The sequence below is a fragment of the Meleagris gallopavo genome, unplaced genomic scaffold (genome assembly GCF_000146605.3).
Source record: "Meleagris gallopavo isolate NT-WF06-2002-E0010 breed Aviagen turkey brand Nicholas breeding stock unplaced genomic scaffold, Turkey_5.1 ChrUn_random_7180001951027, whole genome shotgun sequence".
Classification (NCBI taxonomy): Eukaryota; Metazoa; Chordata; class Aves; order Galliformes; family Phasianidae; genus Meleagris; species Meleagris gallopavo.
In genome coordinates, this window is record NW_011212219.1 from 2,597 (window position 1) to 13,866 (window position 11,270).

The window sequence follows — 11,270 nt, forward strand, 5'->3', positions numbered from 1 at the left end:
AGCTTATTTAGAAAAACAGGCAGAACTAGCCAGAACGCTATATGTCAGTTTACCTAAAGTGTCCTCTGCCATGTTTGCAGAATTAATGCAAAATGGAAGTCCAATATTTTCTTCTCGGTATCGGTCATTTTAATAAGGGCTCTGTAGACCCGGGCTTTGAGGCTGTCCAAAGAAGGACCGAGCAGAACCCAAAAACTCATCCAAAACAAGTACCTGCCAAGCAGAGAGTCAAAACCACAAATAAACCAGGGAGCACAAATCTAATTCATTGCAGGGTGACTCAGAGCAGAGCAAAGCTCAGCAGCCACCGGGCTGCTCAGCACTCTGCAAATGGAGCCTTGTGCTCAAGGAGACGTCTGGGATGGCTTCCGACACGTCCTGAGTCGCTGCCTCTCATCTTTTGAGGATCTTGCTTCGCAGAAACAGAGATGGCAGCAGATGTGTCAGAACCATAAGAGCGTCCCAGCAGCTCTGCAACAATCGCCCTGTGTGTGAGGCACCAAAGCACAGCACGGAGCTGCTCTGCAGGCTGGCAGCAGGTCGGACACGCTGGCAGATGTTCTTCCAGAGCTCTTCCTCCTGGTTTCCCTTCCGACACTGATCTGAGGTTTTCCTCACTACGGTGGGACAAACTGAGAGCGCTTTCAAGAAGAGACACATCATGAGCTGAGAGACAAAAATGAGCCCAGCAGCCCTGATTTTCTCAAATGAGGTCTAAGAATGGAGGGGAAGGGATGCAGCCACAAGGACCCCCGCAGCCAGCTCTCAGACAGCCCCTCACGTGTGCTCTGCTCTTTCCCACGTAGACACAAACACCTTGTGCCATTTCCTTTACTGGGATGGATGGAAGGGGAGCTCAAGAAGGGCACTGACACGAATGTTCGCTATTGTCTCCTTGGGTGACCTCAAGAGCTGGGCCCAAGGTATTCTTCAGGGCCTAAAGGTTGGCTGCCACGTCAACAAGTGGCTTTCAGGTTTGTAGATGCCCTCATTTCATCTTGGTTAAGGACTGAGATGATGTGCGAAAACCACCTGGTTTCTATTTGGCATCTTCTCAAAACAATTTGAGAGTCTTCTCACTGCTGCTGCTGTGATCAGGAAGCTTGGAAAGGAGCAGAGGGGGCAATAGAGCCACCTGGCACGGACATGGCTTTGGTCACCAGTGAGGGGAGATGTGCCATCTTTTGGAAGCGTGATCCCCAAAGACTTGGCTATAAACCATCTCACCACGAGAAAACTCCAAAACAAGATGGGAGAAGGGGGGCACGCAGCCCACAGATGAGCCCAAGAGACGCGGGGGCAAGCTGGGCACGTTGGCTCCACAGCTCCAAATAAAAAGGGAAAAGAATACGCACGTGGCTCAAGGAAAGCTTTAGGCAAGTCAGAGGAAAAGCACTTACAGACGAGGGCAGACCTCTCTGAAGGCCTGAAGTGCCCTGAGATGAGCCCTTCCAAAGCTAGTGTAGCTGCTGGGGAAGTCACACTCCCGAGGGTCAGAGCTGCCACCTGCTCAGCACCACCATCCCCCTGCAGGATGCTGACCCCAGGCACATCAGAGACACAGAAGGAAGCAACAGAAAGAGCAGCAGAACCACACAGCATGGAGAGCCCCTCTCTCACCATCACATCTCTACAAAAGAGCCAGAAGTAGGTTTTGCTGGGTGTAAAAATGACGAGAAGAGAAGCCTCCCTTCCAGCCATCCCCCAAGACTCCATCAGGTCCAGACAAATGTTTTCTATCAGCCCTCATTAGCTGGACACACGCTCAGAGCCCAGTTTCCCAGCACAGGGGCTGCTGGCTGCCAGCAGCTGCTGTAATTGCTCTGGGGAAGCTCTGCTGGGCTGCTTTGACTGCTGCAGTTTGGACAAGACAACATCAGCAGGGGGTAAATCCCAGAACAGAAAAACTTTCATTGAGCATTACAAGTCTCCATATCTCACACCCAAAAATACCCTCGTGGATAGAAAGGAAGCTCCTTGCAGCAAGTTCAAAGTAAGGGTGAGCTGAATATCTGCAACCACAACACAAACACGGCACAAATGTTAATTAACAGCCTCACTTCAAAACAGAACAGGAACAAAAATCCTGGCAGTTACTGCCTGCCACCAGAACCCGCTCAAATCCTCAGATAAAGCAAAGAGCAGCACAGCACAGCCCAGGGAAGGGCTGCAGCCCACAGGGATCCGGGATGAGCACCACAGGATGCTGAGTGCAGAGCAGTGCTGCCCACAGAGCAGGGATGGAGCTGAGCGCGAGACTCCGTCTGGCACGGAGGGAAGAAAGCTGTCAGATTTACACAGCGTGGGTTGGGCAATCCGGTGCTTTCTGCCTCCCCTTCTGCTTTATCTGCAGCTATCACAAACCCACAGCTCCACTGCCAACACACACAGAGCAGCAGGAGGTTCTGAGCTGTCTTCTCAAAGAGCAAGGCACCAACCCGCCAAGCACAGCTCACAGTTCCTTGTGACCATCACCTCTGCTGCTTCCCAGAAGCAACCTCCAGCAAGCTGGCAGGCACACGGAACAGAGAGCATCACCACACGGCGCTGATCCCGCCTGGGTGACAGCTTGAACAACTTCCTAAGGAGGTAACTGAAGGAAAAATGCCTCAGCTTCAACCTGTGAGCCTGCCCTGGGAGGCAGGACTTCGTTGTGCCAGGTGAAGACCTCGAGGAGAGAAGCCTGACACAAAAGGCTTTTAAACATGATTAACTTGCCAAATCAGAAACCAGTACGCCTGACACCCCCTATCAAACACCGCAGGCTTTTCATCTCATTTTCCTGAACCTGAAGGTGGATTTTTGCCCTCTACACCTCACGCGCAAAATCCTGAGCAGGTGTCTCGAGGAATTATTGAAATCAACAACTGCAAATGTCTAAAAGCCCTGAAGAAAACGGCACACGAAGGTGAGCACTTCCAGTGCTGCTGCTAGCAGGAGATAAGATTTCACAGGCAGGACCAGCTTTGCGTGCTCTACCCCTTAAGCCTTCCTCCTCCAGCACCAGTACAGCAGAATCAAGTAACTGACTGTAACAGGTTGGTTTACATCTGCTCCAGTGCACGACCTTCCAGCAGCGCCAACACGCTGCTTTTCCTCAAGGAAAAGCCCCGACAAAGCAGGGGCAGCTTTCTGGAAACTCTCTCCAGGACTCACAGCCAAGCTGTGTGAAAGCCCAGATGCCAAACCAGGCACAGCAGCAAGGCCCAGCTACCAGGCTGCAAACATCTGCAGTCCCTGCAGCACCCAGCGGGCATTGTTTGCATCCACTTCCCTCTAAGGTCTGGCTAGTTGTGAGACACTCACCACCTTTAGGAAGCTCTAAAGATTGAAAGCATGAAAGGGTCACTAACCATGAATAGGACCTCCGTCCCTTCTTCCCGGAGTGATCCTCCCACTGCATTCAACCAATAAAAGCCTCCTAAAAGGAAACAGAGGGAAAACAATTACGTCCAGGGCAACAGTGACCTGAAATCCTGGGTCTCTACCACCGATCCTGCACGGGACCATACACCTCGTATCCTCTGGTGCTCACTACAGCCAGCTTGGAGACTTGCCTCCTCACCCCAGGCCCCTAAATGAACTGCAGATGGGACTCCTGCGTCCCCCTCTCACCTCCCAGGTGCTTTGCCTCACCAGCTGTCCGTGCTTTGTTCCTCAGACTCAAAGAAATTTGGGCTGAAAGGAGCCAATTTCACCCAGATCATCCCTGCCCCAAGGCAGGCCAGCTCTGCTTGCATCACTCTCAGACAAACGTTGAAGAAAGAGGTACAAGGAACACAGCAAAGCTAGGAAACACTGCTCTGAGCCATTTCAAAAGATCTCATACGTTTCCATTTCCTCCCTTCAAACCAACACAACGCTGCAGAAAACGGGAAACAACCATTTTTTACAGTTATTTAAATAAGCCCAGTATGTGCAGCCTGCAGAACACCTGAACTGGAAAAGGCACTAAATGGACTGGAAGTGATTAAATGGCATTTGTCTCCTGTCTGCCTTTATCATCATTAACATTCCTCGACTGAATGAGTGGCACCTCTGCTGACAAACTCAACCTCACGCCAGAAGACTCGGGATCAGGTTCCCAATCGACATCAGAGCTGAGATGAGAAACAGAACTGAAGGACGACCCGGGGTCAGCACTGCAAAAACAGAGGGGCCAGCAACTGCGATTCATTAATCACTTTGGAATCTGATTTGCATCAGCCTGACGGCCCTGCATGACAACGTGCCGTAGGGAAACGGCCTTTTTCCTCCCCTGGGAGGAGCAGCTCATTTTTAGCGTGCTCCCAACAACTGCTTCCAAAGATGGGAAAACGCAGCACCAAGCTGCCCAGTTCTGAATTAGCCAGGCAAGCACCTCTCCTCTACGAGAGGTCAGCAGAGCCAGGAGCCAGCTTCACTCCCACCCACAGCATTGCCTGGGAGGGTGAAAGCAAGACCCCTGGGGTCTGAACTCAAGAAGAGCAGCTGCCATCCAGCCCCATTTGGAGGCACGGGGTGTCCTGGTGGAGCTCAGATCTGCACAAACCTTCATCCACGTTCTGATCCGAGACTCTCCCGCGCCCTACAGCACCACTGTGCTTCTTCAGGAGCTCCTTGAAACAAAGGGCCAAATTACTGAGCTGTTCTTTGCCACAGAGAGGAAAAGTCTCCAGCTGTGGAATGGCTGGAAGATGCCACTTCTTCCAGCAGCTGCAGGACCTCTGATCCTCAGGGTCTGAGACATTGGTTTCCGCCTAAAGATGATGCCCAGGAAGGCTGGCAGCGCATGATGCCCTTAACAGAACGGGTCTGACACCTGTTTATACCTGCACAAGGAACAGCAGGCTCACTGAGGGATTTTCTGCAAAGACAGAATCTATGCAGGACTCTCTTGCAGACCAACTTTGTAACGGGGATGCATCAGCAGTGCGTGGTGAAACCAAGCAAGAGAACCAGAACGCTCCTCACTCCCCCTCTCAGGCCCAGACAGGGACTGCTCCCACACACCAGCCGGCGCTTTGCAACCTGTGCACACCAAGGAGCCACCTGGATTTTAACAGGTACAACTCAAGTGTTACTCACAACAGTATCCTGCAGGCTTCGCTGTTAATTCCACCCATGGAGTCGTAGTAGGTGATGGTCTTTTTCCTGAAATCGACCACCTACACAGAGAGATTCGTTACAGAATTAGCAATGCAGAAGACAAGAAGCTCGCCCCTATGCCAGGACGGATGCTTTGTGAGCCAAAGCCTTTGTTAAAAGGAAGTTTAAAACCACTTCAGAGCATTGAAGGGTTTGTAACTTCGTTTGCGACTTCGTTTGCAACTTCCTCGGCACGCCACAGCCCCCCCAGACCTCCCTGTGCTACCAGGTTATTTCAGCACTCAGATCTCTCCGTCAGGCTCTCCTCAGAGCAGCCCAGTCGAACACAAGAGCACTGTTATCTGCACTGTCCCAGCAGCAGACCGACAGATCTGCTTACAGAAGGCTCTGCCCCACCTGACGTCTGTGCGCTGAGCTCTGTGCCTTGTGGCCCCACGTTCCATTTTCACACCACCCACCCCTGCTGGGCCTGAGGGTCGAAGGGATGAAGCAGAAGGAATCTGAGAGGCCACACGTGATCCAGCACTGCCCAGGTGCCACGAGAAGGGACGTAACACACCGGGGCAGGAGGCACAAAAAGCTGCACCCTATCGTTTGTCTGCATCTTTCTGAAGCCATCCCACAGCAGTGCCTCTAAAGGCAAATTGTGGGAACGTGGAAATGAGATCCTTCCCCAGAGAGCAGGCAACAACCTGATGTGAACCTCACAGCTTTTTTTTTTCCTTCTTGAAGACTAAAGTCAAAGACAAGACAGACAGCAAACCTGCAGCTCCCTTCTCCCTCCTCCCTTTGTGTTCTGCTTTTAGCCATGAATGTGCATCTTCCCCCTCCCCACACCCAAACCCCTCCCTGCAGAGCCATGAAATGCTGTGATTCAGTCACAGGTGACTTTTTAGGACGGTCTGCTCCGTAACAGAAGCACTCACTGCTAGGCACCAGTGCACTCCCAGATGAATAGGCACCAAGAGGAGATCCACTGAGAAGATATCCACTTTTTTAGTCCATCTTTTCACAGCTTGGTACCCCGCTGTTTTCAATTTGGTGAAGAAGAAAGTATTGAATGCATGAACTGCTGGTAAACCCTTTTCTTTGCTCCGCTCCATCAGCAAATTCATATAGAAATTAATTATCTGGGGGGGGGAAAAAAAAAAGAATTATTTTCACCTCCACTGCCACACTGTAGAACTGCCTCTGCCAGGATTTACAGCAGCTCAAACACTTGAAACCTTTCAAAAAAAAAAAAATCCAGAAATATTTAAGCACACAGTGCCCCTAAGATTAAGCTTTACAAGTTCTGCCCTGATGGCATCCATTGCCAATTCTTCCCACCCCACTATTACTATTTTTACAAGTGCCTGCTCTACACGGGGATTTCTCCTGAGCACAAAGCACAGCACTGTTGTCCCATTCTGACTTCCTCAGGCAAGGAGAGGGCAGACATCTGCTCACTTCAAACCACTTTAAACCAAGTCCCAGTGGCACAGCACAGACTGCTCACCTCATCGTTGAGCCAGTTCAGATTATTGAGGGTCTGAATGTCTTTCCGGGTGATCGTTAACCGAAAAGCTTCGCTGAGGACCTCGTCCTGATTTCCTCCTCGGAATACATTCTTGATTTCCTTTTCCATTTCCTAGAGGGAGAACACAGAGTTGGAAGGGAGAGCTCCTACTGTAGCCATCACAAGGGCTACATTCAAACCCCCCATTTGTTCTTTGTTCCTCAAAGGATAAACCCACTGCAAAACACACAACAAAAGGTCGCAGCTATCAGCGACTCAGAAAATGATGTCTGTGTTCAGAAGCACATCCACGCAGATGGCTGACTCTGTCCACCACACAAAGATTTACCTCTGTGATTTCAGGGAACTCCTCTTCACCATCAGCTGACTTGGCACCCTCTTTCTTTTCTGGGACCACAGTGACTGGGATTTCCTTCTCAAGAGGCACACGAAGGTTCAAATCCACCAGGTCCTGCACCGAGTGCTCCTGCTCCTGCAAACGCTGAAGGGGAGACCTCTGGATTACACAGAGGAAAGGAGCCACCTCCATGGGGCTCGTGAAGAAGCCTCGTGGAGCCAATTGTTCCAGGAGATGCAGAAAGGGGCAGCATCCAGCCTGGCCACAGTGCTACTGCCACAGCAAGGAGAAGTAACAAAGCCACTGGATGTGAGAGCGCAGATTTTTGCCATTCTCTTCCCTATCAGCTTACTACTCTGTGGTTTGAAGTTCTGACTCAGAGACTGCTCATTCAGTAACTGTTCTCTCACCTGGCTCTGCAGCTGTAAGGCCAGAGCTTTCTGCTCCTCAATCTGCCGCCACCTCTCCCGAGCTCGCGAGTCGTAGACGCTGGTCCTGAAAAGCACAGTTTGAACAAGGCAGCATTTAGAAATACACGAGCACTTGTGACAGGAAAACAAAGCAGAAAACATCTACTTACAATTCCTTGATCCATAGTTCTGCCTGGAAGAACGGGAGGCTAGAAAGGGGAGAAGGACACGCGTAAGCATTCTCCTTTGCATGGAAAGTAATTGCCTGAAAACCAATTTGTGAGTAATATCTGAGGACATCTTTATTCTAAGAGTGATAAGAGCTACAGACAGATCTGACAGCGATTTGCATCCCGGTCTCCAGAAAGAGATTGATGCATCACTCTCCAGCGCTGGTATCTATGGCAAACTGCTCTCCCTTTGTGAAGCATTCACAAAGTCACAGTTCATCTGCAATCTCACCTCTCAGTGAAACCAAAAAAGACTTTGTGAACTTCCCCCTGCCCTTGTTTGCTCTAGATGCAATTTACAGCCTCTCACCTTGGAGCTGAGGTTCTGGAATCCTTTACTTTGAGCAAAATGACCGAGTCTGATCCTACAGAGGACAAAATTGAGGAATATTGTTATTCTTACAATTACTACCGAGTTACCAAACTGTGCTGAAGCCCAAGTACAGAGAAGGAGAGAATAAGTGCTTTCACCACATACATTTGACTGCTTGTTTGCTCTTGGTTTTTACCTTCAGACTGAGTGTTGGATGCTGGTAGATTTTCTTGCTGATGCTGGGCTGTGGAGTTATGGGACTCGAAGATATTGGAGGGATAGCTGGGCGTGGAGTAGAGCGGTGGTTTGTGCGATGGCTGCTCCTGCGCCCCGAGAATGCTGGTTGCTGAGCTGGCTGGTGCAATGCTGTGAGCTTCAAACAGCTTCGAGTTCTTGCTGGGAGTTTCTTTCAATACAGTTTTGCTGGAATTTGAGCACCTGGACCTAGGAACAATAGAAAGTTAGTTCCCAGAGAATGCATGCATAGAGAATACGTACTCTGTGCTGGAAATGAGCATTTTACATAACTCACAGATGGAAGGGGAAAAGCGAAGAGGGCTTGGACGTAGAAAACTGCTTTCCTGTGACCATCTGAAGCAACTGCCTGTAGATCTCTCGCTCTTCCTCTCGAACAGTCTGCAGAGAAACAACCAGAGTACTCTACCACGGTTTAAACAAAGACACCACGCACGAGGAAGTCGAAACGCTCTTGTTCTGTCAGACGGGGGGAGAGAATCCAGCACAAGGCAGACCCGCCTCGAGCTCTTTGCGATGCTCAGAAGCAACCAGCTCAGATGGAGCCAGCCACTGAGGAGCCTCCCACCCACCCAACCTTTGCTTTTACCTCCTCCGCAGTGCTGATGAAGCGCCGTGGAGTTTTCTTTGGGCTGAGCAGGCTGCGGCGGCACGGCCCGCTCCAGGAAGGGCTCTGGGCAGGTTTGATTGGAAACGCTGACCCATGGCAATGGTGGTTGGACTTCCCTACAAAACTGTTGGAGGTCCCACTGCGAGGAGAAACAAAACAGGTTCCTTTGGTTTCATGCTTGCTCGAGTCCGTAACCTCATTCTCCCCCATCCCTCAAAATCAGTCGAGAACCGAGTTATCCAACTCGGATCAGAAATTAGTATTTTATTTGAGTTTTTAGCACTGAAGCCTGGCTCTCCATCAGCTCGATCCAAAGGCACAGATGCCAGATTGTGCAGCCGGGCAGATGCCGGCAGGTGGCACTGCGAGGCCGAGGAAGCACAGCCTGGAAACCCCGAGCAAGACCTTCCCGCCAGATCCAACAGCTCCCCCTCTTCCCATCCACATCCACAAAATGGCTGAATCTCGCCTTGAGAAAAACCTCTGCATTCTCTTTTACAGAAACTGATGCTCTTCTCTCACCTCGATTCTCCCCCACTCCCACGGGTCAGGCTCACTTCACAGCCCGTTCAAAATCTCTGGGTTGATTTGGAATTTATCCCACTGAAATTAATTTTATAAACATTCTCCATTACAGGGATTTTCCAGAGGAGTAAGATTTGCACTGATTGGAAAGGCACTGCCCTACTGGGGAAAAACTCCTTTACAGGCAGCTGCACACAAAGCTCCTGCATCACACGCACTAAGCAGGACAGAACCACATCATGCCACGTCCCTCCTGGCTTCCCAGCAGCATAACCTCTTTCGGTACACCAAGGTTACTCTCCAAACCCCCATTTTCCCTCCTCCATCACACCCACTGCTGGGAAGAGCCTCACAAACATCTGAGCCTCTGTGCTGCTTCTGATCTGCAGCAAACACCTCCTGCTGAGAGGTCAGAAGAGGTTTCCTTGGTTGGTCAAAGCACAACCCGTTATTTTTTTCCCCCCACAAGAATGGAATTTCTCTGCCAGCTGCGTGTGGAAAACACCCACCCTGTGGGTGAAGGTGGATGCAGAACAGCCCTCACACACCTGGGGTTTTTGCGAGCCTCGAGGTAAGAGCCACGGCTCAGCCTCAGCTTTGGCAGCGCAGCACTTGGGGTGGGCACCAGACCCCTCCACTGCCCGTTGGTGCTGCACCCAAACCCCTGTGGCTCTCCTGCTGTCCGGTAGGTCTCAGGGCACGGGACTTCTGCAAGTGAGAAATGAGGCAGCTGTTAATAAAGAGGAATGTCTCCCTACCTGTGTTGCTGTGAGGAGGAAACAGGGAAAAAAAAATAAAAAACACTTAAGGGGGAAAAAAAGAGAGTATCTTACCTTGGCTGAAATTGAGAGCGCATGAGGCATTTCCAGCTGGGCAAGCAAAGCTGCTGGTCTTGTTTGGTAAAAACTGCGGGGAGAGATTGCAGGTTTTTATTAGAAAAGTGCACAGCTCTGAATTTTAAACCCCAGGCAGTTCCTGTCCCTCCACCACCTAGCTATCATTAGTAATTGCTGATAGAAAGGTACCAGAAAACACCTGTGTCAGCCTGACAACACAGCACGTTGTTGGAAAGGTGCTAACGAGCCTCCCTTCTCCCTCTAAAATCCCCTCTGCCCCGTGTGATCTCACTTTCCATGAAAAGAGAAAAAACAAACATCATTTCCACATTACTACAGGGCAAAAAAAAAAAACAGCCTCCAGGCTACGCTGCCTCTGGCCAACTCATCAAGGCACAACAGGCCCACAGGCACATAAAGACCCAGTGCAAATTTCACCAACAAACTTCGATCTTTGCTTAGGATGCTAATCAGCAATTAGCACAAACAGGGGTCTTGCAGCACGCCTCTGCTCAGGAAGCATTCAGTGTTAGGAACACCAGGCACTTGGTGTGACTGCTGCTTGAAATGCCCCACTGCTTTTGAATAAAGCAAAAGTGTCCTGTTGCAAAGGAGCTACAAAAATGGAGCACGGCTGCCTGGCTCCTTGACAACTAACCTAAAGTTCTGCACTATGACTGAGAGCATCGTGCAAATGTGTCCCAAGCACTGTCAGGCACAGGGCATCACTCGCCTCCCTGGGAAGCTTATCCCAGCGTCTGACCTCCCTCATGGTAAAGAGGTTTTCCTTCAGTACAGTCAGAACCCCCCAGCACAGCCCTGTTCCTCTCCCACGTTCTGTCACCACTCACCAAAGGAGATGAGCACCTGCCTCCCCATTCCCCTCCTCGGGGCACAGCAGAGAGCAGTGAAGTCACCCCTCAGTCCCCTCCCCTCCATTCTACACAACCCCAGCATCGTTACAGACCACGCTTATCAAACAGCCACGTTTATCAAACAGCCTGACTTCCACACTGTTACCTTCCTCTGGACACTTCCAAAGACCTCAGCGCCCGTTTCACACCGCAGAACCCAGAACCGAGCCCAGAACCCCACCGGACACATAAAAGGCCCCCCCTCCCTCCCTCTTTGGAGCCGCGGGGCACGG

The 11,270-nt window shown here is 50.8% G+C and overlaps 1 protein-coding gene across 1 annotated transcript in view; it reads right to left on the reverse strand.

Annotated features, from left to right (window-relative positions):
* Positions 1-11,270, reverse strand: part of SENP1 (SUMO specific peptidase 1) — a 15,617-nt gene that overhangs the window by 1,368 nt on the left and 2,979 nt on the right. Inside the window, exons 2-13 of the mRNA XM_010727952.3 lie at positions 10,121-10,237; positions 9,836-9,995; positions 8,742-8,901; positions 8,430-8,533; positions 8,094-8,341; positions 7,895-7,949; positions 7,525-7,563; positions 7,355-7,439; positions 6,936-7,088; positions 6,587-6,718; positions 6,015-6,218; positions 5,068-5,147 (exon numbers count right to left, since the gene is read on the reverse strand). Of these exons, the coding sequence (XP_010726254.1) occupies positions 5,068-5,147; positions 6,015-6,218; positions 6,587-6,718; positions 6,936-7,088; positions 7,355-7,439; positions 7,525-7,563; positions 7,895-7,949; positions 8,094-8,341; positions 8,430-8,533; positions 8,742-8,901; positions 9,836-9,995; positions 10,121-10,237 (1,537 nt within the window). The remainder of the gene's footprint in view (positions 1-5,067; positions 5,148-6,014; positions 6,219-6,586; positions 6,719-6,935; positions 7,089-7,354; positions 7,440-7,524; positions 7,564-7,894; positions 7,950-8,093; positions 8,342-8,429; positions 8,534-8,741; positions 8,902-9,835; positions 9,996-10,120; positions 10,238-11,270) is intronic.